The sequence below is a fragment of the Otolemur garnettii genome, unplaced genomic scaffold, assembly GCF_000181295.1.
Source record: "Otolemur garnettii isolate 467f Iridium unplaced genomic scaffold, OtoGar3 scaffold00019, whole genome shotgun sequence".
Classification (NCBI taxonomy): Eukaryota; Metazoa; Chordata; class Mammalia; order Primates; family Galagidae; genus Otolemur; species Otolemur garnettii.
Window position 1 is genome coordinate 7,536,138 of NW_003852414.1, and position 24,809 is coordinate 7,560,946.

Below are 24,809 nucleotides of genomic sequence, written 5' to 3' on the forward strand. Positions count from 1 at the left end.
AATGAAGTATTAGTTTTTCCAGATCTTTAAAGTATGACACAGGTGCTTTAATAGGGATTGCATTAAATTTGTAGATTGCTTTGGACAGTATGGACATTTTAACAATGTTGATTCTTCCCAGCCATGAGCATGGTATGTTTTTCCATTTGTTGACATCTTTAGCTATTTCTTTTCTCAGAGTTTCATAGTTCTCTTTATAGAGATCTTTCATGTCCTTTGTTAGGTACACTTCCAGATATTTCATTTTCTTTGGCACTACTGTAAAAGAAATAGAGTCCTTGACTGTTTTTTCAGCTTGACTACTGTTGGTATATTTGAATGCGACTGATTTGTGAGTATTGATTTTGTAGCCTGAGATGCTCCTGTATTCCTTGATCACTTCTAAGAGTTTTGAAGTTGAGTCCCTAGGGTTTTCCAGGTATACAATCATATCATCTGCAAAGGGTGAAAGTTTGATCTCTTCTGATCCTATATGGATACCCTCGACCGCCTTCTCTTGCCTGATTGCAATGGCTAAGACTTCCATTACAATCTTAAAAAGTAGTGGAGATAGTGGGCAACCTTGCCTGGTTCCTAATCTGAGTGGAAATGTTTTCAATTTTACTCCATTCAATATAATATTGGCTGTGGGTTTGCTGTAGATAGCCTCTATCAGTTTAAGAAACATCCCTTCTATACCTATTTTCTTAGATGTTCTGATCATGAAAGGATGCTGGATATTATCAAAAGCCTTTTCTGCATCAATTGAGAGAATCATATGGTCTTTGTTTTTTAATTTTTTTATGTGATGTATTATATTTATAGATTTACATATACTGAACCAGCCTTGAGACCCTGGGATAAAACCCACTTGGTCGTGGTGTATAATTTGTTTGATGTGCTGCTGGATTCTGTTTGCTAGGATCTTATTGAATATTTTTGCATCAATATTCATTAGAGATATTGGTCTATAATTTTCTTTTCTTGTTGGGTCTTTTCCTGGTTTGGGGATCAGAGTGATATCTGTTTCATAGAATATGTTGGGAAGTATTCCTTCCTTTTCTATGTTTTGGAAAAAGTTAAGTAACATAGGTACTAGTTCCTCTTTAAAGGTTTGGTAGAATTCTGATGTGAAGCCATCTGGTCCTGGACTTTTCTTTTGGAGATTTTGTATAGTTGATGCTATTTCAGAACTTAATAGAGGCCTGTTCAACATCTCAACTTCTTCCTGGCTAAGTCTAGGAAGGTGGTGTGCTTCCAAGTATTGGTCAATTTCCTTCAGATTTTCATATTTCTGAGAATAGAGGGTTTTTTTGTAATATTCACTAGGGATTTTTTGAATTTCTGAGGAGTCTGTGGTTATCTCCTCTCTGTCATTTCTACTGATGAAATTAGAGATTTTACTCTTTTATTTCTGGTTTGGTTAGTCAAAGGTTTATCTATTTTATTAGCCTTTTCAAAAAGCCAACTTTTTGATTCATTGATCTCTTGTATAGTTGTTTTGTTTTCAATGTCATTTAATTCTGCTCTAATTTTGGTTATTTCTTTTTTCTGCTGGGTTTAGGGTTGGAATGTTCTTCCTTTTCCAGTTGCTTGAGATATCCCATTAAATTGTTGATATCCTGTCTCTCCGCTCTCTTAAGGAAGACTTGCAGCACTATAAATTTCCTTGTTAGGACTGCCTTTATGGTATCCCACAGGTTCTGGTAGTTTGTGTCTTTATTATCGTTTTGTTCCAAAAATTTGATAATTTATTTCTTAATCTCATCTATGACCCAGCTATCATTCAGCATAAGATTATTTAGTTTCCATGTCTTTGTGTGAGTTTGCAGATTCCTGTTGTTATTGAGTTCAACTTTTATTCCTTGATGGTCTGAGAAGATACAAGGAATAATTTCATTTTTTTTAAATTTGCTGAGGTTAGACTTGTGACCTAAGATGTGATCAATTTTGGAGGATGTTCTATGGGCTGATGAGAAGAATGTGTATTCAGTTTTGTTAGGATAGAATGTTCTGTAGATGTCTGTTAAATCCAATTGTTGAATGGTTAACTTTAAGTCTAAAATTTATTTGCTTAGTTTCTTATTGGAGGATCTATCCAACACTGCCAAAGGGGTATTAACATCTTTGACTATTATAGAGCTAGAGGAAATCAAGTTGCTCATGTCATTTAGAGTCTCTCTTATAAATTGAGGATCATTCTGGTTGGGTGCATAAATGTTAATAATTGAAATTTCATCATGTTGAGTGTTTCCCTTAACAAGTAGAAAGTGACCATTCTTATCTTTCCTTACTTTTGTATCTGCGAATAAAATTGCAACTCCTGCTTTTTTCTGATTTCCATTTGCCTGAATTATAGCTGACCATCCCTTCACCCTGAGTCTATATTAACTTTAAAAGTAAGATGAGACTCTTATATGCAGCAGATATCTGGCCTGAGTTATTGTATCCAGTCAACCAGCCTGTGCCTCTTTAGAGGACAATTTAAGCCATTCACATTAATTGAGAGTATTGATAAACCTGGTAGTATTTTGGGTGCTGAGTTTTTCGAAAGTCCAGGGAACATTTTTTAATCCTTTCACCACTGTGGAAGTTGAGATTTGATCAAAAGTTTCTGAGTGAGTTTACTTTGGTGGTAAAGCATTGTGCTGGTCATTGTGGAGGATAGGTCTGAGAATATCCTGGAGAGCTGGTTTAGTTATGGCAAATTTCTTCAACATGTGAATGTCATTAAAGTATTTAATTTCTCCATCATAAATGAAACTTAGTTTAGCTGGACACAGGATCCTGGGTTGAAAATTGTTTTGTTTTAGGAGGTTGAAGGTGGATGACCAACCTCTTTTTCAGCTTGAAAGGTTTCAGCAGAGAGATTTGCAGTCATTTTAATATTCTTCCCATTGTAGATTTTGGTTTTCTTATGTCTTGCTGCTTGCAGTATTTTGTCCTTCATATTAATTTTGGTGAAGTTAATTATAATGTGTCTGGGAGATGCTTTATTTGAATTGAGTCGTGCTGGGGTTCTGAAACTGTTTACTGTATGAATTTTAGAATCTCTTGTGATATTTGGGAAGTTCTCCTCAATTATCTCTTGGAGTGGAACATCTGGGCCTTTCAATGCAACCTCACTGCCTTTAGGAATTCCTGTAAGGCAAATGTTTGCTTTTCTGGAATTATCCCACAGCTCTCTGAGAGAATGATCCATTTTGCTCTACACTTCTCTTCCTATTTGAGCATTTGGGAGCGTTCAAAAGCTTTATCTTCAATGTCAGAAATCCTTTCTTTTGCCTGCTCTATTCTGTTACTGAGAGATTCTACTATATTTCTCATATCTTGGAAGGCTGCAACTTCTTTTCTCAATGTGTCAAAATCTTTGGTGATTTTGTCTTTGAATTCATTTAATTCTTGAGACAACTTTTGAATTATTCCTAGAATTTCTATTTCCAACTTTACTTCCATTCTCTTAATCTTATTTGCCATCCAAATTCTAAACTTAATTTCTGACATCTCAGCCATTTGTTAATGAATGGGATCTTCTGGTGTGGCTGCTTTGTTGTTCCTTGGGGGAGGTGATCTACTCTGATTGTTCATGTTGCCAGAGTTTTTCTGTTGATTTTGCCCCATGAATGTTTTTCACCATCTGGCTAGATGAGCAGGAAAGGTGAAATTGGATTGGGGGCTCCTAGAGTTGTGGTTAACCAGCCCTTTGCCAAAGAGCTGGACTGGTGACTGCAGCTTTTCCCCTACAGCTTTGCTACTATATGGGTAGTTCCATATAGTACTACCGCCTGAGACTCTGGGGACCTGCTTGGTGTGGTGAGGCTAGGTGGCTCTGTCTTGTATTCAGCTGATCTCTGTCCAATCCTAGTGAATCAGTGACTCTGAGTTGAAGTCTCAGCTATGGAGTCATACAAGCAACTGAGACATCCCATCCCCCATGAACAACAACTAGAAGTGGAAAATCAAACCTTCCCACTACAACAAAACCAGGGTACCATGTTAGAGGGTTCTCAGGTGATTGCCCAGTTCAAGACTTCCAAACCGATTGTCCTCATCAGCACCAACTCTCTAGTGGGAGAGTTCAAAAGGTCTCCAGCAACTAGATAGCAGGAGTCTACTGGCAGCTCAAGCGTGGCTTGCTCTGGTGCTCCGTGGAGTCAGAAAGTTCTGCCCAGTAGAAGAGTTGGACCAAGGGGGTTGATGCCTCTTTCCCCACCTTGCACATTCCCCACCACCAGTCTCTGGTAACCTCACCACCAGACTCTGGTAACCCAGTCTCTGTGGCCCAGTTCTGACCAATAAGCAAATGTGCCAGTGCTTTGCACCTGCCGGAGTCAAAGGAAAGTCAGTGCCTCCTTGGCCCGGCCACCACCCTCTGCCACCAGCCGGCAGGAGGAGCTGAAGGCTGCCTGCCTTAGGTACTCAATGGCAACTGGGGAGTGTTCCACCTGAGCTTAGTTCAAACCTGAAATTTGTTTCCTTGGAGTTGCAGCTTGCCTCAGCAGAGAAAATGTGTAATCTGTCTCTTCTCTCAGCTCAGCTTCCACCCTTCAGCTTTGTTGGTTTTTTTCTGGCCATTATCTCTCCTTCTGGACTGGTGCTTCTGTTGAAAGCTGGCTCCAGTCAGGCATCATCCACACTCCCCCCTTGTAATGTTGTTCTGGGAGAGCTGAGCTAAACATCTATCCTGTCCATCATCATGCTCCGCCGCTATAGTTTTCCTATTTTTTAGTAGAGATGAGATCTTGCCCTTGCTCAGGTTGGTCTTGAACTCCTGAGCTCAAGACATCCCCCTGCCTCTGCCTCCCGGAGTGTTGGGATTACAGGCATGAGCCTCCACACCTGGCCTAAAATTATAATTCTTGATGTAAAAGGTAAATGTGATCTATATTAGAATCGCAGTTGGGTTTTTATGACCTTGATCTGTCTTAAATATTTATATTTGGGTATAGTTTCTAGGCATAAATCTCAGTTCTGTTCACTCAGCTGATTTCCGTGCCAGATGATGTCCTGAGCACATAAATGTTCTAATGGGGGGATTGATAGACCAAAACATTCATGATAAGTTAGTGGTAAATATAATAACAAAGTCACTTGTATAGTTGTGAGACAGTGGTGATAATTATGGAGAAGAAGGTAAAGTAAACAGGGAAGGGGAACAGAGAGTTGGGGACAGGGACATAATGGGGAACAAAGGGCTGGGGACAGGGACATAATGGATATTGAATTGAATCAGGAGATCGCAGTAATCTTATTGAAAGGTAATGTTAAGAGCAGATTCTAGAGAAATTCCCCATCCCTCTTCCTCCTTAGAAAGACTCAGGATGGTTTTATTTTGGCTTGTTCATTTTATTATAGCTCTGAGAGAGAGGCAAGGTGAGTGTCAGTCTATGTAAGCCTAGTGTAAATAGCTGCTTTAGAAAAAATGTTACTCTTTCAACAGACTTACCACAACCTTTTTGCTTACTTGCCTCCTCCCTCCCTCCCCCTTCGCAACTCCTTCCTTCCCTCCCTTCCTTCCTCCCTTCTTTCCTTCCTTCCCTCTCTCTCTTTCCCCTTCTTCCTTCCTTTCTTCCTCCCCTCTTCCTTCCTTCTTTCCCTCCCTCCATCCTATTCCCTTCTTCCTTCCCTTCTTTTCTTCTCTCTTACTCCCTCCTTCCTTCCCTCCCTCCCTCTCTCCCTCTCTTCCCCCTTCTTTTTTCCCTTCTTCCTCCCCTCTTCCTTCCTTCTTTCCTTCCCTCTTACTCCCTCCTTCCTTCCCTCCCTCCCTCTCTCCCTGTCTTCCCCCTTCTTCCTTCCTTTCTTCCTCCCCTCTTCCTTCCTCCTTTCCCTCCCTCCCACCTACTCCCTCCTTACTTCCCTCCCTCCTTTCCTCCATTCCTTCCAGTATTAGCATACCAATTGATGGTTTTTAAGTAATATTTTTCTCCTATTATTATTATGAAAGGAATAGTAAAATAGAAAGCTGCACCTCCATCTAGATTTGTTATAAACTGCTAAGTTGCCAGACTTGTTGTATAGTTTGATTTCAGAGGAACTTTAAATTTCATTTTGTAGGTAGATTTGTCACTCTCAAACACTGAAATCCAGCCATCCACTAATATCATTCTAAGATTATGAGTGCACTATGTGGTTGTTTTTATCTTATGCCTAGTAGAGTAGTACTGTGAGATACTAGGTAGACTTTTTAGAATGTGTCTGATCTGAGGGCACGTTACCATAGGATTTTGTTTGATGTATCTTGCAATAAATCAAATGAGTAAGTATGTTTTTTTCAGGTTACAAAAGCAGTTTGGATATTTATTGCAGAATCCAGTAATTCTAATATTTTTCTCTGGATAAGAAGAGTAACCAAATGTCTATCCAATACATTAAAAATGTGAAAGAATTTTTAAATGATCAGAATAGATTTATCATTAACGTATTATGACCATTACATGAATTTACAGTGTGTTAAAACAAATTTAGTGATTTCCACCTACCCACATCTTTGTGAAGTTTCTTTGCTATTATATTACTAAATCTTTTGCAAGATTGTCTTGCCAAAGTGCCACCCAACTCTATTTATTTTATGAAATTCAGTTTAATACTCGTCAGCCTGAAGAAAAGCTATTAACTAAATTCTATGCTGGGCATTTACAAATGAAAATCATTCTTTTAAATGAGTGTCATTTAAAAACTGTATATACCATTTTGTTGACTTCAGAAAGATTATTTTCACACTAATAATACATTATGTTCTAATAAATATTTATTTACTCAGGATATGCACATTAACACACAAATAAGTAGATGGTTGAAGCTTCAAAGTACACTGCCTTAGAGCATGGCCATATTTTTTCAGCAGAGGAATGTCATGCTGATATTTTAAAGCATTATTTCAGTGCACTTATGGATTCGAGTGCTGCCCTAGTCACTAGTGTCCTACCTCAAAGCTTGGTCCACTCATTTAGTTCTGTTTGTTTGTTTTGTCTGATTTTTAGCTGTATATATATGTTTCAGATTCAGGATGCAGATTTTTGGTGGGACCGTATTTATGGAATAAAAACTTTTTTTTTCTTTTTTTTGAGACAGAGTCTCATTCTGTCACCCTGGGTAGAGTGCCATGGTGTCTACAGCAACCTCAAACTCTTAGGCTCAAGCGATCCTCTTGCCTTAGCCTCCCAAGTAGCTGGCACTACAGGTGCCTGCCATAGCACTTAGCTGTTTTTTAGAGATAGGGACTCACTCTTGCTCGAGCTGGTCTTGAACTCCTAGCTCAAGCAATCCACTTGCCTCGGCCTCCCAGAGTGCTAGGATTACAGGCATGAGCCACTGAGTCTGGCTGTAATAACATCTTTTATGCATCAACTGTGAATTAATTTTGCAAGTCTACTGTGCTAGCAATCTTCTTCTTTTTTTTTTTTTTTTTTGTTACCCAGGCTGGAGTGCAGTGGCACAGTCATAGCTCACTACAGCCTCTAACCTCAGGGTTCAAGTAATCTTCCCACCTCAGCCTCCCAAATAGCTGGGCTACAGGTACATGCCACCACATCCCTCTAATTCTTAGATTTCTTACAGAATTAGGGTCTTGCTATGTTGCCCAGGCTGTTCTCATACTCCCCTCCTCAGTTTCCCAAATTGCTGGGACTAAAGGTGTGAGCCACTATGCCTAGCCAGAACTAGAAGTCTAATAAAAATACATTTTTCTTGTTTTTCATACATAAACATTTGTTACAAATCATAAACACTTAACTGTTTTATGGAATAAAAAGAAAACCTGAAGTAAAACAAAGAAAACACTCAATCCCTCATAATTATGGAGATAATGAGGTAGTGATACTAACCAGCTCAGGGGTCCTGTTGGGAAAAGGTATCCTATTTGTCTAAATTATCCTATGTAAATGAAAGCTGAAGATTTGTGTATAATTTTTTAACCTTTTTAAGATAAAAATAAAGGCGTCTCTACATACAATTAATAGTGACTATTTTCTTAAATGTAATGTTTTAAATAGAAACTTTACTAATATTTTATTAACTCTTAAATGGGCTATATTTCTTCAGCTGAAGTAAATGAACCCTCTTAGAAAACCACACAACATATTTGCCTACTATCAATAAGGAATTACTAATTAAATGCATAAAAAGTAATTTAAAATTATATACATTTCTAATTATTTATCCAGTTGACAAATTCTTCAACTAGTGGAGATTGAGGCACGTGGTTTTTGATTCTTCCTTTTCAACATGGTTTTGTAAATCTTGAAAAATGTTTTCAAACGAAGCAGGTATTTACATTTCTGCTTTGACTGTAGGTGTTCTTTAAGCTTCTTTTCGAAGCTAGTGAGCACAGCAGCTTTAGTTCGTTGGCCGATTTTCATATTAGTAACCTTCAAAATCATTTTTGAATGTGCTTTCTAGACTTCTGCTTACATATATCATCCCTGTGCATGATTTTCCATGGTCCTGAGTCAAGAATCCTAGCAGACATAGCCCCTTGTATTGCACAGACCTGGTATGCCCATCATCTTCATTAAATTTGCTCTCGACTTCTCAGAGGTTCTGCACAGAGGGAGTTCTGAGATCACCAGATTTGACCTCTGCCACTTTTTGTCCCCAGCATCTCTCCCTGTTCAAGCACAGATAGTCACCACTGTCTAAAGTTCGGTGCAGGCTGGGATGGGGTGGAAGGGTCATAACCCAAAACAGACAGTGGAGTCACTGGTACCGGCTTCATGTTTTATCGGCATTCTTTCGATAAGATCATAGGCAGAGTGGAAAGAATGCAGACTTTTGAGTCAGACAGACGGGCTTTTGAACAACAGCTAAACCACATTCCAGATGCGACCTCTGGAAAATTGCCTAACCTTTCATTGTCTCAGTGTCCTCATCTGGACAGTGAGGATAATGGTGCCCTTCTCTCAGGGATGCTTTGAGGATGAGTAATCGTGCGTGTCAACCACGTAGCACATGGCTCCCTCACCTTGCCAGCACCATCATCATCACGGTCAGTCCACAACCTGCTCTCTGATTTAAAGATAGGCTATTTATAGGCTCTTCTCTGCTCCACTTAATCATTAGCAAACACAACTGAAAACAAGCTACAGAGTAGTCTAGTCACATATATACACACAATGTATTTCACCGATTGTAATAGAAATGTCTGTATTGAAGGGGAGAAGTGAATCCATCCTATTGCACAAATAAACCTAACTCAGTAGCAATTAACTGAATTGCTCAGAACAGCAGGAGGTGTTGTATTCTAAATGCAAACCAGCCAACTAGAAATGTTGTGACATAAAGCCTAACCATAGAAGGAGGACACAGGACAGGAATGTGGACCAAAGTTGTAGTATTTTAAGATCGGAGAAACTCGAGGGCTTGTTCAGTATAGTTGACAGAATTGATCCAAGTGCCTACCTGGGAGAATGCTGTTTGTAGGCCTACTGGGTGATTTCAGAGCAAGAATGATGGAAATTATGGCCTTATTTTTACCTTTTTTGTAAAGAAACATCTGTCTTTGAAGATGGTGATGTCGAATAACTTAATTTATGGGAAAATTTTTAAACAAAATCATCTGCCACTGAACACTCTTGGTATAATACACATGAGCATATTATAGACTCCACCATTATGCAGTGAAGTCAGCTTGTTTGTAAGGGCTAGACTGTAAAGTTACTATCTCATAGGTTCAGAATTGGATGTAGTCAGAATTTAAGGGTATCAGCTTGGTGCCCGTAGCTCAGTGGTTAAGGGCACCGGCCTCATGCACCGTGGCTGGCGGGTTAGAAACTGGCCTGGGTCAGCTAATCAACAGTGGCAGTTGTAGCAAAAAAATAGCCGGGCGTTGTGGCGGGCATCTGTAGTCCCAGCTACTTGGGAGGCTAAGGCAAGAGAATCGCTCTCCCAGGAGTTTGAGGTTGCTGTGAGCTGTGATGCCATAGCACTCTACTGAGGGTGACAAAGTCAGAACTCTGTTTCAAAAATCACAGCAATGATGGCATACTTGTTTCCACTAATTCAAATACACGTAGTTTTTTTCTCTAGAATTAAAATAAATCATTGGGCTCTTCTTTTCTAGCTTACTAAAAGAGAAGAAAGTGGAAAATGCTAGACTGTCACTCAACAAAGTATCTCATACTCTGCAAAACATTTCAGAGTTGAGACTTCCTAGAGAAATGGTGAATGTACATCAGTACATTGAGGGGAATGACAGATAACAGGACAGGACCCTCTATTTTCATTTAGTGTTTTATTTTATTTGCTGTTGCTCCCCTTCCCTTCCCTTCCCCTCCCCTCCTCTCTCCTCCCCTTCCCTTCCATTCCCTTCTTTTTTTTTTTTTTTGAGCGCATATAATTGGGTTTGCTTCCTTTATACATAGGAGGCAACTCCATCTCCTTTGTAGGCCATTTGTTTTCCTTGGGTTTTGTACTATTTATTTTAAAGAGTAACTTTTAGAACTTAATATTTTTTGTACCTTTAAAGTGGATAAAACACATAAGCCCCCTCTTGCCGCCTGGTATATCGCAGATGATCAACAAATGCCCGTCCCTTCCCTCTTCTCCCTGAAAACCTCATCTATTTTTACAGCCTCAGGTTTTATCTCCGGGTGATTCCACATTCACAGTGGAATCCCAGCCCATTCTTTCTGTCACATGGCAGTTCTTGTCTGAGGTTAGGGAGTGAGATTTTCTTTTCTTAAACTCACTGTGTCTAGACTTGAATTCATCTCCTTCCCCTCTGCTTCCCTTTTTTTAAGATTAAAAGAGCCAAGTTCAATGGAGGGTTACAGCAATGTCTATGAATGACCTTGGGCATATGACCTAACCATCATGTCTGGACGTTCTGGGGGCAAATGCTATTCAATTTTAGCTCCTGTTCCTTTGGCTCATTCCACAAATGGTTTTACCTCCATAATAGCCTAATTATTGAGTAAGTAATTATAAGTAAATAAATCCAAGGAGCACCTCCAGTTTGCCACCTAGGGAAGCAATTGTTGAACGCAGTATGGACAACATTTCTGTTTTCACAGAGCTGAAGGGCTGTTTGAGGAGGAAGATGAGCAAGCTGGTGATTACAGTGTAGCATGAGAAGACCTTCAGCACAGCAAGACACATGAACTTGGAGCCTAACCCAAATTGAAAGCATCAGGGAAGATTCCCTTAAGGTGTATCTAAGCTGAATCCTAAACCACTAGTAAGAATTAGCCAAGTGAAGAGCAGGCAGCACAGGATGAGGACCCAACAGGCCCAGGTGACCTGTGAGTTTCAGGAAGCATGTTTCGTGTAGCTGGAGTCCCCAAGGCAAGGAGAGAGGGGCAAGAATTCAGATTAGAGGTATTAGTATAGCCCACAACAGGCAATTCGTATAAACCTGTTGAATAATTTATGTTTGATTCCATAAGCAGTGGAGGACCAGTGGGAGGTGCTGGTGAGAAGTTATAGAGCCCGAACCGGCCCCTGGATGGGGGAGATGGGAGCTAGAGAGAAGCTCAGGATTAAGGACATTGGGGAGTTTTTATCATTGTTTTTGTTTTCTTTAGGTAGGAAAAGCTTTATTAGTTTTAAGTGCAGATGGAAAGGAGGTGAAGATTCAGGGAGAGAGATTTCGAAGAGAAGGTGTGAAACTATGGGACTGCAGAGAAGCCCAAAGGATAGTCTAGGCAGATCTAGAATCATCTGTTTGTAGGAAGAGCTTTGAGGCCATTTCCACGTGTTGGTTTCTGTGTCCTCTGAAGCAGTCCAGGTGATGCACCTGCTGAGCGCAAGGTGATGACAGTGACACTGGCGGTTTCTCTTGGTCATTCAGCAGGAGTTTGTTGAGGACTTGCCTTATAAAGATGGCAGACAATGTAACATGATTCCTGCTCTCGTCACACTGCTCTGCCCGGTGGGAGAGGCCACGGAATGGGGCCTTTGTCTGTTATCTAATTACAGCTTCTGAGTGTTATGATGGAGATGTAGAAGGCACACTGAGAACCTGACAGTGGGAACCGGGGCCTAGAGGGTCAGAAGAGGCTTTCTAGAGGGAGTGCCGCTTGAGCCCAGCCCTGAAGGGCATATTGGCTTCAGGGAGAGGTTGCGTACCTGTGTCCAGGCAGGAGGACAGGCAGGGGTCAGGTTGCACAGGGCCTTGTAGGCCATTGAAGAATTGTGTCTGTTTTGGAAAACCCACTGGAAACTACATGTGTGAGAATGTCAAGCAAGAGGGTGACAGGGTACCTCCTTAAAAGGCCTCTCTGGCTGCTGGGTAACACTGGAAAGCATGGCAGGTTGGCAGGTGTGAGGCAGCCCTGGGGCTATTCCAGGACTGGGCCCCAGTATGATATTATGGGCTACGGGGGCAGCAGTAGCAGTGGAGAGTCATAGAGCTGGAGGAGGTTTAGGAGGTGAAATTGGCAGTCTCTGGCAGTTGACTGTGGAGAATGTAAGAAGGCAGTGACGAGGAGGCTCCCAGGTGTGAGCAGAGAGGAGAATGAAGGATGGAAGTTGCCATCATGGGGATCTAAGAAACTCAGCTGAGAAAGAAAATTGAATAATTACTGGAGAGCATGAAGGTCCAGGAAGACCAGAAATGCTGGTGTCCCTGCTATCTAGGGCTGTATGAGTTTTCAGCACTCGGTCAGGTGGCAGATCTTGGGAGGTTTCCTTGGTAACGTTGATGAATGGATCATGTGTAAGAGAGTTAAAGATGGTGGTAAATCGTGAAGACATGTTGGCCAGTGCAAGTGAAGAGTCACGTGAAGGCTTGTTATACTACATGTCAGAAGAAAGTAGGCCGGGTGCAGTGGCTCACACCTGTCATCTTAGCACTCTGGGAGACCAAGGCAGGAGGATTGTTTCAGGTCAGAAACTTGAGACCAGCCCAAACAAGAGTGAGACCCTAGCTCTACCAAAAAAACAGAAAAACACTGGCCAGCCATGGTGACAGACACCTGTAAGCCCAGGTACTCAGGAAGCTGAGGTGGCAGGATTGCTTGAGCCTGAGAGTTTGAGGTTGCTGTGAGCTATAATGATGCCACTGCACTCTACCCAGGGTGACAGAGCAAGACTATATCTAAGAAAGAAAGAAAGGAGGAGGGGGAGGGGAGGAGAGGAAGGAAGAAAGAAAAGAAATAAGGGCACTAGGAGTCCTTATGTGATCGACAATGTGGGAGGAGTAACGGAATATTGACCAGTCTCAGAGCCTGATTCACAGTGGGAAGCCTGAATTTAGCGTATCACTGGTGAAACAGCTCCTACTGCTGGCAAAGGCCAGGTGTGCCAGCTGGTGCTTGGGGTGCAATAGAGACGGGGAGGTCACCAGAGACCAGGAAGTCAGAGGCTAGCATTTGGAATGGCATTCCACACGGATGTTGACATCACTCAAGACAGTGGCAGTGACGGAGGTGCAGGAAATGACCAGTGCCGGGTGCTGAGGCTTCAGAGCTATGGTTCTCCACAGGGCACTGCTGCCTGCTGGGGAGTACAATGTCCCCTCATGAGGACACATTTTGTTTCACATCACAATGGCTGAGGGGGCCAGGGATGTAGAAGTGACCTTTTCTAGGGGACTAGGATCTGCACTGTGTGACTGCGTGACTTCTAGATGTTGTGGTGGACATTCAGACACTCAGCATGCAGTGAGGTTTCTAGATAAGAGGGCTGCCTTCTGGGACACCAAAACACCATCCCATCCTCTGGGGAGGCATTTTTATACCAGGTCATTTGTCTCATTTTCTTCTCTTGAATGGTCTTGATCTGTTACCACTTCTTTCCTTTAAGTTGCTTCCCTCTTTTCTTGCTGTATTCAAGGAAGCCTGGTCCGTGGTTCATTTCAGCGCTGGTCCTTATTCCCATGTTGACCGGCGCCTTTCACCGTCCTGTGCTCCTGGGTAGGGGGTGGCTCCTCATCTTTTCAATCCAAGCTTATTTATTATAAGTAGGTGCAAACATCTGACTTCATGGGGTTTTCAGCTCTCATTATGCCAGGCACATACATATTGATACCTATTGCTTTATTATAAATTACTTTCATATATTACAGTTAGGAGCATGTATTCATCCGGAGGGGCAATTGTGGGTGTTAGTTGTATTAGTGATGAATTCCATTTGGGGATATAAATGGGATATTGTGGAGAATTTATTGTGAACAGGGAAGTTGAGAGCCTCTATCTTGGAGAACAAGGGAAGCTGCCTGAGAACTGGTACCCAAGGACAGCATAGGGAGGGCAGAAGGGGCAGTGAGCAGCCACCGGAGGGCAGGTGTGTTTTATAGCAGGCTGAGGGAACTAGACATGGCCTTAGAGTGGGCACAGGACAGTCCCCAAACCCTGCCTCTTCGTCTTTGGTTACCTGCTTCCCTCCACTGGGGACATGAACCCTGCTCTTCCCTTTCCACTAGGCGGTCTTCATTGTCTGCTAGAAGGGGTGGGTTGTGGGATGCGCAGTCAGGACCCGGACCGTGCCAGGCACTGCACACAAGTCCTCATTCTCTCTACCCAAGAAAGGGAATGTACGCACTTGTAGGATTAGAATGAAAGCTGATTAGGCTCCTGGCTGTTCCTCGTCCAGTATCGCCAGGTGAGGGCATAATGATGGGAATAGCAGGCTGGCCTTGTAGCTTGTGCTCCAACTACTGCACTCACCATCCTCTGTCCTCACAGACCCTGAGGACAACCCCATGAGAAGCTTTTAGATGGAAAAAAAGAATGCCAGCCCCTTGGAGCTTGTGCCCTTGTAACTTTTGATTTCACACTCATACTTAAAACCACTCTTTGTTTTTCATTTTATTTTTCCTCAGTCTCTTCATTAACTAGCTACTTTCTTTTTTTTTGCAATTTTTGGCTAGGGCTGGGTTTGAACCCACCACCTCCAGCATATGGGGCCAGTACCCTACTCCTTTGAGCCACAGGTGCCACCCTGACCAGCTACTTTCTTTCCAGAAAGAAAGCAGAGTCCACTTACCATCTTTTGGTTTCCACAGAGTTGCCTTGTTCATTACAGGCATTCTGTGTATCTGCACTGGTTGATTGAAATGTGTGAGGTCTGTGCTGGTTTTCAAAAGCATAAGGACTAACCAAAAACATGTCATGTAGGAAAGAGTCTCAACAACTCTAAAAGGGACCGATGGTTTTGCAAATTTAAAATGCATAACTGAATTCGTATCTAATAGAAGTCAGGGTCAAAGATTTTCTTCTCTTAAGATCTAAAAACGTTTAAAATTGAAACTATCACTTTCTGGATGGTCCAATCTAGTTTCCTTAGGTACACATATTCTTTTTAGGCTTTTGTAGGTAACATTACTTGGGAATACTCAGATAGTAAGAGAAATTCTGGCTTTTTTTTTTTTTTTTTTTAGAGACAGAGTCTCACTTTATTGCCCTTGGTAGAGTGCCATGGCATCACAGCTCACAGCAACTTCCAACTCCTGGGCTTAGGCAATTCTCTTGCCTAAGCCTCCTGAGTAGCTAGGACTACAGGTGCCCACCACAATGCCTGGCTACTTATTTGTTGTAGTTTGGCCTGGGCCTGGTTCGAACCCACCACCCTTGGTATATGGGGCCAGAGCCCTAGCCACTAAGCCACAGGTGTGCCCTCCCCCTTTTTTTGAGACAGATTCTCACTTTGTCACCCTGGGTAGAGTGCTGTGGCGTCACAGCTCGCAGAAACCTCAAACTCTTGGGCTCAAGCTATCCTCTTGTCTCAGCCTTCCAAGTAGCTGTGATACGAGGCACCTGCCACAACACCTGGCTAGTTTTTTTCTATTTTTAGTAGAGACAGTGTCTCACTCTTGCTCAGGCTTGTCTCGAACTCCTGAGCTTAAGGGATCTATTCACTTCGGCCTCCCAGAATTGTTGGGATTACAGGCGTGAGCCACCTCAACCAGCCTTCTAGCTCTTTCTATTACTATTGAACTAGAAGTGATCTCTTTACTTGGGATGCAAAATTGGATCCATGTTCTCAGTCTGTCTTATGGGTTCATGTCAGTTACAGAAACGTGTGTATGACGTTTTTATCATGAATTTCTGTTTTCCTGTTTTTCAGGTCCAGTTGGAGTAGGGCTGAATGAACTGAAACGAAAACTGCTGATCAGTGATACCCAGCACTATGGTGTAACCGTGCCCCGTGAGTTCCCCATTCATCCATGTCTCTACAATACACCAATTGCCATCGCTCAAAACTTACAGAGCATTACCCATCTAGACCTCCCAACCACACTGTGATGTGTGTAGCAACACTGTCCACATTTATGGAGGAGGAAGCCAAGGCCCCAGAGGTTAAGGGATCTGCCTTAGATGGTACAGATCCTTGGCTGTATTGATCACAGCTTCCCTGCCCTTTGATTTTTATTATGAATTTGAATACACATATGACATCAAGTGATTATAAATTTTCTTCTAAGCAAAAGTCCAACTGTTCTGTTTTCCTAAAATAAGCACTGATGTTTTCCAGCATGTTTCACCAGCTTTAAGATTAGAAGGATCAAACCACAGAGAGCTCAAGGAGACTTCTTACTGTATAAACCTTTCTTAATCACCTTTTATATGTAGTAATTGGCAGATAGTGTTAAATGGGCTTTTCATGGCCACAGCTTCTAAATATGGTAGGCATCTTTTCTGTACACAGAATTAGATCTATTTTTATAAAAGGTAGTTTTCATGGGCATTTTTACAAATGAAATGTGACGCTCGAAACATTTTGATCTGCAGAATAAATGCCATTTGACTACTTAATATGTTGACGTTAGCAGCTGTCTAAAAGGCTAAATTGAAATGTTGGCTTTTTCAAGTGGTTTTAGTCCTGTTTAAAAAAAAAATTATTTGTGTATTGCCCTTAGCAGTGTTCTCTAGTTTTAGAAGAGTTCAACTTTATTTTAAAATAATAATTTTCTATTACCTCAAGTTACTATATTTTTCCAAATTGTTGTTCGTAATCATTTTCTGCCAGAAGTTATAGGACTGCTGGTTTCCATCGGCAGAGATTAAAGCAAAGGAAAATGTGGGATCAGACGGTTTCTTTTTTTTTTTCTTTGATTATTCACTTGTGAATTTGCCTCTGAATTGCAATATACAGATAATTAGAAAATTTTATAAAACAATCATGAAGCTCACAGGTGAGCAGTTTCAGAAGAGAACTAGAAGGTGCCGGATCAGATGATAAAGAAAAAAACAAATCTACTAATTGCCTGCTGTGTATTTATCTCCTGTGTTTGTCTTAATTTATGTAGCCCTTCCAATAACAGCGTGAGTGATGCTGTTTCCATTTTGGAGAAGGAAACTGGGGGAGAAAGGATATGTTGGCTTGAGTTCCATAGATGATGGTTGCACTTGGATTTGAAACCAGGTTTTCTGATAATCCCTTCTCTCCTATATAATGCTAACAACTTTTTTAAACTACAGACTCTTTTATGACCCAATTAGTAGTAAAAGCTGATTTCTTTGTACGATGATAAATATCAGTAAGACCACCTATCAAAAGTAATCCTCTGTGATAGTTTCGGTATTATTAAAGGAACTAAAGTGAGGCAGTTTGGCCTTAATTTATTCAGCTATTGAAATAATATTTGCCTCTGAGGTTGTAGAAGTTGATAATATCCAGAAAGATCCCCAGGCTGGGACTCTCCACAGAAACTTCAAAGTCATTTATTGCTACAATTCACTTTCAAACAAAGGTTAAAGTCAGAAGATCCTCACATAGCAATGTTTTCCAGACTCACCTGGTATGTTCTAGAATACTTCCTAGTCATAGGCCGTCTCTCAAGTTTTCTAAAATATATATATATAAACTGGGGTACCAGTAAAAAGATTCTTTTTGTTATCTCATCATGACAGTTATTCTGGGGATTTAGGGGGTGGGAGGAAGGGAAGGGAAGAGGTTAGAGTTTGTTTCATATTTGGGTGATGTGTGTCATAATCTGTAAGCACGGGGAACTCAGTGAGCTAGGGTCAGGTCATGGCCTGCATTGGGGTCAATATGTGGGTCATTATGAAGGTTTTGAGATACACAAAAAACAAGAAGAATAAAATCTATGAGGACAGAAACAGGGAGCCCTCCCAGCTAACGCCAGGTTGAAACTTGCACAGGTGAATCATAAAGGACTCTGTCACTTCTATTTCTTGGAAGTGAAATAATGGACCTATGACACAGTCTGTCTCAAAACTTCTTTAGTGTCTTTGTATTCCCTTTGAATACCCTTGTCCTAAGGATTTCAGATCTTTTCAATTCAGGATTCCTCATGGTCATTGAGTTCACGAGACTCCTGTGGCTTCATTACAAATGGATTCTGAAATTCTTCATCAGTAAAATAACACCGTACCTGGATAATTCAGGTTGATGATGATATGCAAACAATTTGTTGTAGACATGTTACCTCGTAAATGCATCTGACAATGTCATAAATGTCTCATTAACTTACCACTTGATGTTAACCCTGCTGGGAGCCTCCACCCATCCGAGCAGCGATTTTCTTTTTTTCTTTTGTTTTGAGACAGTCTTACTCTGTCGCCCTTGGTAGAGTGCTGTGGCGTCACAGCACTCAAACTCTTGGGCTCAAGTGATTCTCTTGCCTCAGGCTCCTGAATAACTGGGACTACAGGTGTCCACCACAACACCTGGCTAGTTTTTTAGTAGAGACGGAGTCTCACTCTTGCTCATCAAGAACTCCTGTGCTCAAGCAATGCACCCACCTTGGCCTCCCAGAGTGATAGGATTACAGGCATGAGCCACCACACCCAGCCCAGAGCAGTGATTCTTAAATCACACATTGTAGATTTTCAATCAAAGTGTCCCACCATTATAATTGAACGAAGACAATCTTTGCTCCTATTATGAGAAATAGATCAATGCACAGAAAATTCCCAATTTTGACTTTCATCGGGACTTTTTCCTTAAGCCTACTATTTGCTAAAGGAACACCAGCAAACAGCAACAATAAAACTGATGATAAATTACTATTAATCCTAAATTCCAAAGCAGGGCATCATACTAATTTTAATGTCTTTAATATTCTTGGCTATGAATTATAAACACACAATAGGGTATTTTTTCTGCTACAAAATTTATTCTTAGTTTTTATGATAGAGTAAAATTTATGAGAACTTCATGCTGTTCCTATGAGGTGTATGACATTTCATAAAATCTTAACGTGACCTCTTGGTGCTTCACAACTAAGGAGCAAGGATGGAAAACCTTCAGGAGATCCGAGCATTGTGTTCAAATATGCTTCCTAACTAAACAAACGGGAGCTAAAATTTGGGTTATGTTACATACCTCAATATTTTCACACAGATCTCTGGATTTCCTTTATTTTTTTTCAATCTTTTTTTCTCTTTGTTGTTCAAATTATATAATTTCTGTTGATCTGTCTTCAAGTTCACTGGCCCTTTTCTCTGTCATCTTGATTCTGCCAATGAGCCCATCTAGTGATTTGCTTTTATTATTTTTTTTTCTTTGAGACAGTCTTATTTTGTCACCCTCAGTGTGGTGTCATAGCTCAGAGCAACTTCAAACTCTTGGATTCAAACAATCCTCTTGTCTCAGCCTCCAGAGTAGCTGGGGATACAGATAGACGCCTGCCGCAACACCCAGCTATTTTTAGAGGCGGGGGTCTCGCACTTGCTCAGGCTGGTCTCGAACCCATGAGTTCAGGCAATCTACCCACCTCAACCTCCCAGAGTTCTAAGATTACAGGTGTGGGCCACCATGCCTAGCCTATGTTTCTATTAGATATTATTATTTTTTACTTCTCAAATTTCCACTTGGTACTTCTTTATAGTATCTATTTCTCTGCTAAGAATTCATAATTTTATTCAAGTCATATATATTTTCTATTACCTTGCCAGACATAGGTATAATAATTGCTTTAAAGCCTTTGATCATTCTAATTACCAGGTCATTCAGGGTTGTCATCCATTATCTTTCCTCTTGAGAATTAGTCATGTTTTCTTAGTTCTTTTAGGTTGAATAGTTTCAAATTGCATTCTGGATATTATAAAGGTAACATTGTATTAACTCTAGGTCCTATTATAATTTTTTTTTCCCCCTGAGACAGTGTCACTCTTTTGCACAGGCTAGAGTGCTGTGGCATCATCCTAGCTCACAGCAAACTCAAACTCCTGGGCTCAAGGCATCCTCCTGCCTCAGCCTCCTGAGTAGCTGGGACTGCAGGTGCCCACCATGATGCCCAGCTAGTTTTTCTATTTTTAGTAGAGATGGGGTCTTGCTCCTGCTCAGGTTGGTCTCAAACTCCTGAGCTCACGTGATCCTCCCTCCTCATCCTCCCAGAGTGGTAGGATTATAAGCGTGAGCCAGCACACCCAGCTGGTCCTGTCATCACCTTGTAGAGAAAGCTGATGATTTTCTTTTAGCAGGTACTCAGCTCATGTTTCAACTGTAAGTTCTGTCTCGTTTACCTTTGCTATTTTGGTTTGGGTCTGTCCTGTTTCACAGATTTATCTGAGACTTGGGTGGTTCAGATCTCAGCCTGGTTCTCTAAGCCTTTTCTACAATGGTTTGGGTATGTTGTCTGCTTCTGTTATGCAGGAATTAGGCTAAGACTCGTGTCTTCTAACCTCAGTTCACTTCTTAAAAGCCTTTGCTCTGCTGATTGGAGTCTGAACCGCACATGTATACACGAATGTTGGTTTAACCCCAGAATTAAAGTATTTCCTTCTCCATTTTTCTCTTCTGGACTCTGTCTACACTTTTTTCAACCTCTATAAACTTTTTTTTTTAATGATTCTTTTCAACAAAAAGTTAGGGCTTTTACTGGCATTTTATTGCCACATATCCTAGCAGGCTTCTCTGCAAACAATTCCTACCTTTGGAGCAAAGCTGAAAGGAAAGTTAAGTTAAACTCCTCTTCGTACAGACTGGCTCTCTCCCACAGTCTACCTGTTTTATTTATTTCAAAATGTTCAGATAGCTGTTTGGGGTCCTGAGTTTTCAGGTGGAATCTGCAGGAAGGATGGGCTGCCAGGGGGTTGCATTTGCTGTAAGGCCTCCTGTTTTCTGGTTGTGATTATTGTTGTTCTCATTACTTCCTGTTCCATTATAATTTCATTAGCAAATAATTAGGCAAGATGACTGAAGGTTAGAAGTTCAGTAGTATTTGAAAAAGACGCTGTTTATAACTTTGCGAAAAAGCACTGGCCAGCAAGTAGAAGTATTTGACTTCCTTCCCACTGATGACACGGCCACTCCCATGCCAGGACAGTCAAATAATTTCAGAGTTTACCTGACAACCTAGGGGGCGATAGACTTGCTTCCATGAATAAAGATTGTCAAATAAAGACAGTAAACATTATCCCTGTTATTTGCCAAAGAAAGGGGTTTTTCCTCAAGGATTTAAATACCACTTATTTAATTAGCATATTAGAGCCTTCAAAATACTAAATAATATAATAGTGCAGGCACATGACATAATTTAATTTTTAATCCATCTATTTAATATGATTTTAATAACGGTGGAAAATCTGAATGTATGACACTTTATTTTATTAGCTAATTTTCTTTTTTATACCTTTTAAAATCCCATTTAAGAAAATTTTAATTAAATACACTTGCCCATTACTTTTTTCGATATTCTCTGTGGGGTGGCTGATGTGGGCTTTTCTGAATGCTTTTTTCATTGAATCACAGATACCACCAGAGCAAGAAGGAGCCAGGAGAGTGACGGTGTGGAGTACATTTTCATCTCCAAGCATTTGTTCGAGACGGATGTACAAAATAACAAGTAGGTGGGCCTTTTGGAGAATTTTCCTGAGGTGTCATTTTTAAGTGCCTGCCTCTCCCAATCCAGATGACCCAGGGTTCCCCTCCATTTGAAATGTGTTTTCATTGTCGTGATAATATTTGAAAGCGACAAAAAGTGAAAAAAGGCTAATTCAGTTGGTCATTCTTATCAGTGTTCACCTCTAATGTTTCAGTCGCCTTGAAGTGGCTCCCTTTCTGCAAAGTAAAGGAATTATTTTGCAGAATGAGGGAAGACTCCGTGTCTTCCTGTGACCTCCTTCCAGCCCACTAATTGAATCTCAACATATAATTGGGATCAAATTTTAATTTAAAAACTAATGAACCACTATGTAACGTGTCCCTAGCTCCCTGGTCCATGCACACACACACACACACCCTTGTTCTCACATTGGCTCGTCAAAAAAACAGAAATAACGGGGACCCTCTTGCTTATGCCATCTCCTCTGGCCGGGTCTCGGGTTTCTTCCCCTCGGGTTTTCCATTTGCTGAAGCACGTATATCGCAGGGTATCAGAAGCAACGTGTGTTTTAAGGCAGGAGTGCGGGACTTTATTGAAACATCAAAATGCTTTTTTCACATTTGGCTCGGTGATCGTGTTTTTATAGCACGCGTTCGGCTGCCCCGGCTCCATTAGCCACCACCCAGTGCCCAGAGTTCTGAGGCCAAGTGGGGTTACTCTGCAGCGCACAGCAGAATTTCAGTAGTTTCTATTGTTTGGCTTATTCCCTGTTTTATTACATTGCATTAGTTCTAAAAAAGGGGATGATGGAAAACTTTAGAACACCACTGGGCTAACGTACTTCTTTTTCTGCTTAAGTGTAATACAATCAAGTGTTATGAACGTGAAAATGTAAAATAGACGATTTTTTTAAATTGAAATTCTAAAGTCCTTGGCCCTATTTATTTTATTAACACAGAAAAAATTGCACGTTCAGCAAAAACGTCTTTTACCTATGAATTATATCTTGCCAGCTATCAGTTTTGTTTTGATTTTCTTTTTTTTTTTTTTCTTCTTTGCAGTTTTTGGCCGGGGCTGGGTTTGAACCCACCACCTCCAGCATATGGGGCCAACGCCCTGCTTCTTTGAGCCACAGGCGCCGCCCCCCTTTTTTTATTTTGCAATTCACAGATGATTCTGATGCATCTCTAATTCTCTGCAGGTTCATTGAATATGGTGAATATAAAAATAACTACTATGGCACAAGCATAGACTCGGTTCGCTCCGTCCTCGCGAAAAACAAAGTCTGCTTATTGGATGTCCAGCCTCATGTAAGTAAACAGTAAACTATTCGAGCCCCCTCTGTCCCTTCCTGTGGGCATTTCCATATGAGGTAAAGCCGAAGCTCCCTCCTCACTTTTGACATTTACAGAGGGTGCCCAAAATGCATGCACATTTTAAGAAAGGAGCATCTGTATTAAAATTGTAATATTCAAGTCACATTTGACTTCTGCTGTGGCAAGAGATACGAGACACAGCACACAGGGTGAGAAACATTACTGGTGTATATTGAGTATTGCAGCTTTAACACATTGTAGATGGGTCACAAGTAGATTTGTGTTTTTGTGCCCAAATGTTGTTGGCCAATCACACTTGTGTTTGTACTTATATTAGTTATTACAATTTTTAAAACAGTGTAATATAGGATATCATAAAAGCTTTTTTTTTTTTATTAAATCATAGCTGTGTACATTAATGCAATCATGGGGTACAATGTGCTGGTTTTACATACAATATGAAATGCTTTCATCAAACTGGTCAATGTAACCTTCACGGCATTTTCTTAGTTATTGTGTTAAGACATTTATATTCTACACCTAGTAAATTTCACATGTACCCTTGTAAGATGCACTGTAGGTGTGGTCCCACCAATTACTCTCCCTCTGCCCATCCTCTCCCCTCCTCTCCCTCTCCTCTTTCCCCTTCTTCTTGGGCTATAATTGGGTTATAGTTTTCATAAGAAAGCTATAAATTGGTTTCATAGTAAGACTGAGTACATTGGATACTTTTTCTTCCATTCTTGAGCTACTTTGCTAAGAAGAATATGTTCCAGCTCCATCCATGTAAACATGTAAGAGGTAAAGTCTCCATCTGTCATTAAAAGCTTTCTTGATCATGTCACTGGAGTAATAGCTAGTGACATGAGATAACTTCTGTGTAAAATTGCTGGTCACCAAGGTATTAATACATTTTTTTCTTTTCTTAAAATGTGTCTGCAATTTTTGGTACCCTCTGCATGTGGCTTTTCAAAGATGACAAAAGCATTTAAATGTCATATGAGACATCGATGGTGGGAAAGACAACCCATAATATTATTAAGAATGAGGAGTGGAAGAAGCCCCAAATGTGTGTTTGTAACTCTTGTTTATATTCTGTGTTTGCCGACTGTGTGACTCTTTGATTATTTCTATATTGTTCCATGCATAATATGTATATCCTTATGTGTTAGGTGTTGAGTGTTTGGGATGTTTACCAGGGACGTCTGGCTCTCTGTCCCCTTTCTCTGATGTCGGTTCTTGACCTATCCTAGTAGTGTTACCCCAGACGGAGCTGCTGGCATTTCTCAGGGGTCGTGTTGATTGAGATCGCTGTTGCAGCTCTCAGGGAGAGCCTTGCCTGTCACCCTGGGAGCTCTTAGGAATACTCCAGACTGGGAAGGGGGGTGAAGCCATTTGATTCCCAGTCAAACCGTATCCTCCAGCAGATACCCAAGCCACCGCCTTTTCCCCATCCCAGGGACCACAGAGTCTCCTTTCCCCCACAGCTGCACCCCAGGTTGCCCAACCTCTAAATGGCAGAATGACCTGCCTTTTGCACAACTTAAGGAAGGTGAATTTGGCGTACAGGAGTCCCAAGAATCAGGCTAACTCCAGGCCGGGTGTGGTGGCTCATTCCTGTTGTCCCAGCACTGTGGGAGGCTGAGGCAGGTGGATCACCTGAGCTCAGCCAAGTTCAAGACCAGCGGAAGACCAGCATGAGGCAGAGTGAGCCAGAGTGAGACCCCGTCTCTACAAAAAAAAAACAAAACAGCTGGACGTTGTGGCAAGCATCTGTAGTCCCAGCTACATGGGGGGCAAGAGGGCAAGAGAATCACTACAGGAGGAAGAAGTAAAAAAAAAAA

The 24,809-nt window shown here is 41.2% G+C and overlaps 1 protein-coding gene across 1 annotated transcript in view; it reads left to right on the plus strand.

Annotated features, from left to right (window-relative positions):
• MPP7 (membrane palmitoylated protein 7) overlaps window positions 1-24,809 on the plus strand; it is a 129,488-nt gene that overhangs the window by 101,492 nt on the left and 3,187 nt on the right. The window contains exons 11-13 of the mRNA XM_012803300.2: window positions 15,982-16,062; window positions 21,577-21,670; window positions 22,851-22,959. Coding sequence (XP_012658754.1) covers window positions 15,982-16,062; window positions 21,577-21,670; window positions 22,851-22,959 — 284 coding nt within the window. The remainder of the gene's footprint in view (window positions 1-15,981; window positions 16,063-21,576; window positions 21,671-22,850; window positions 22,960-24,809) is intronic.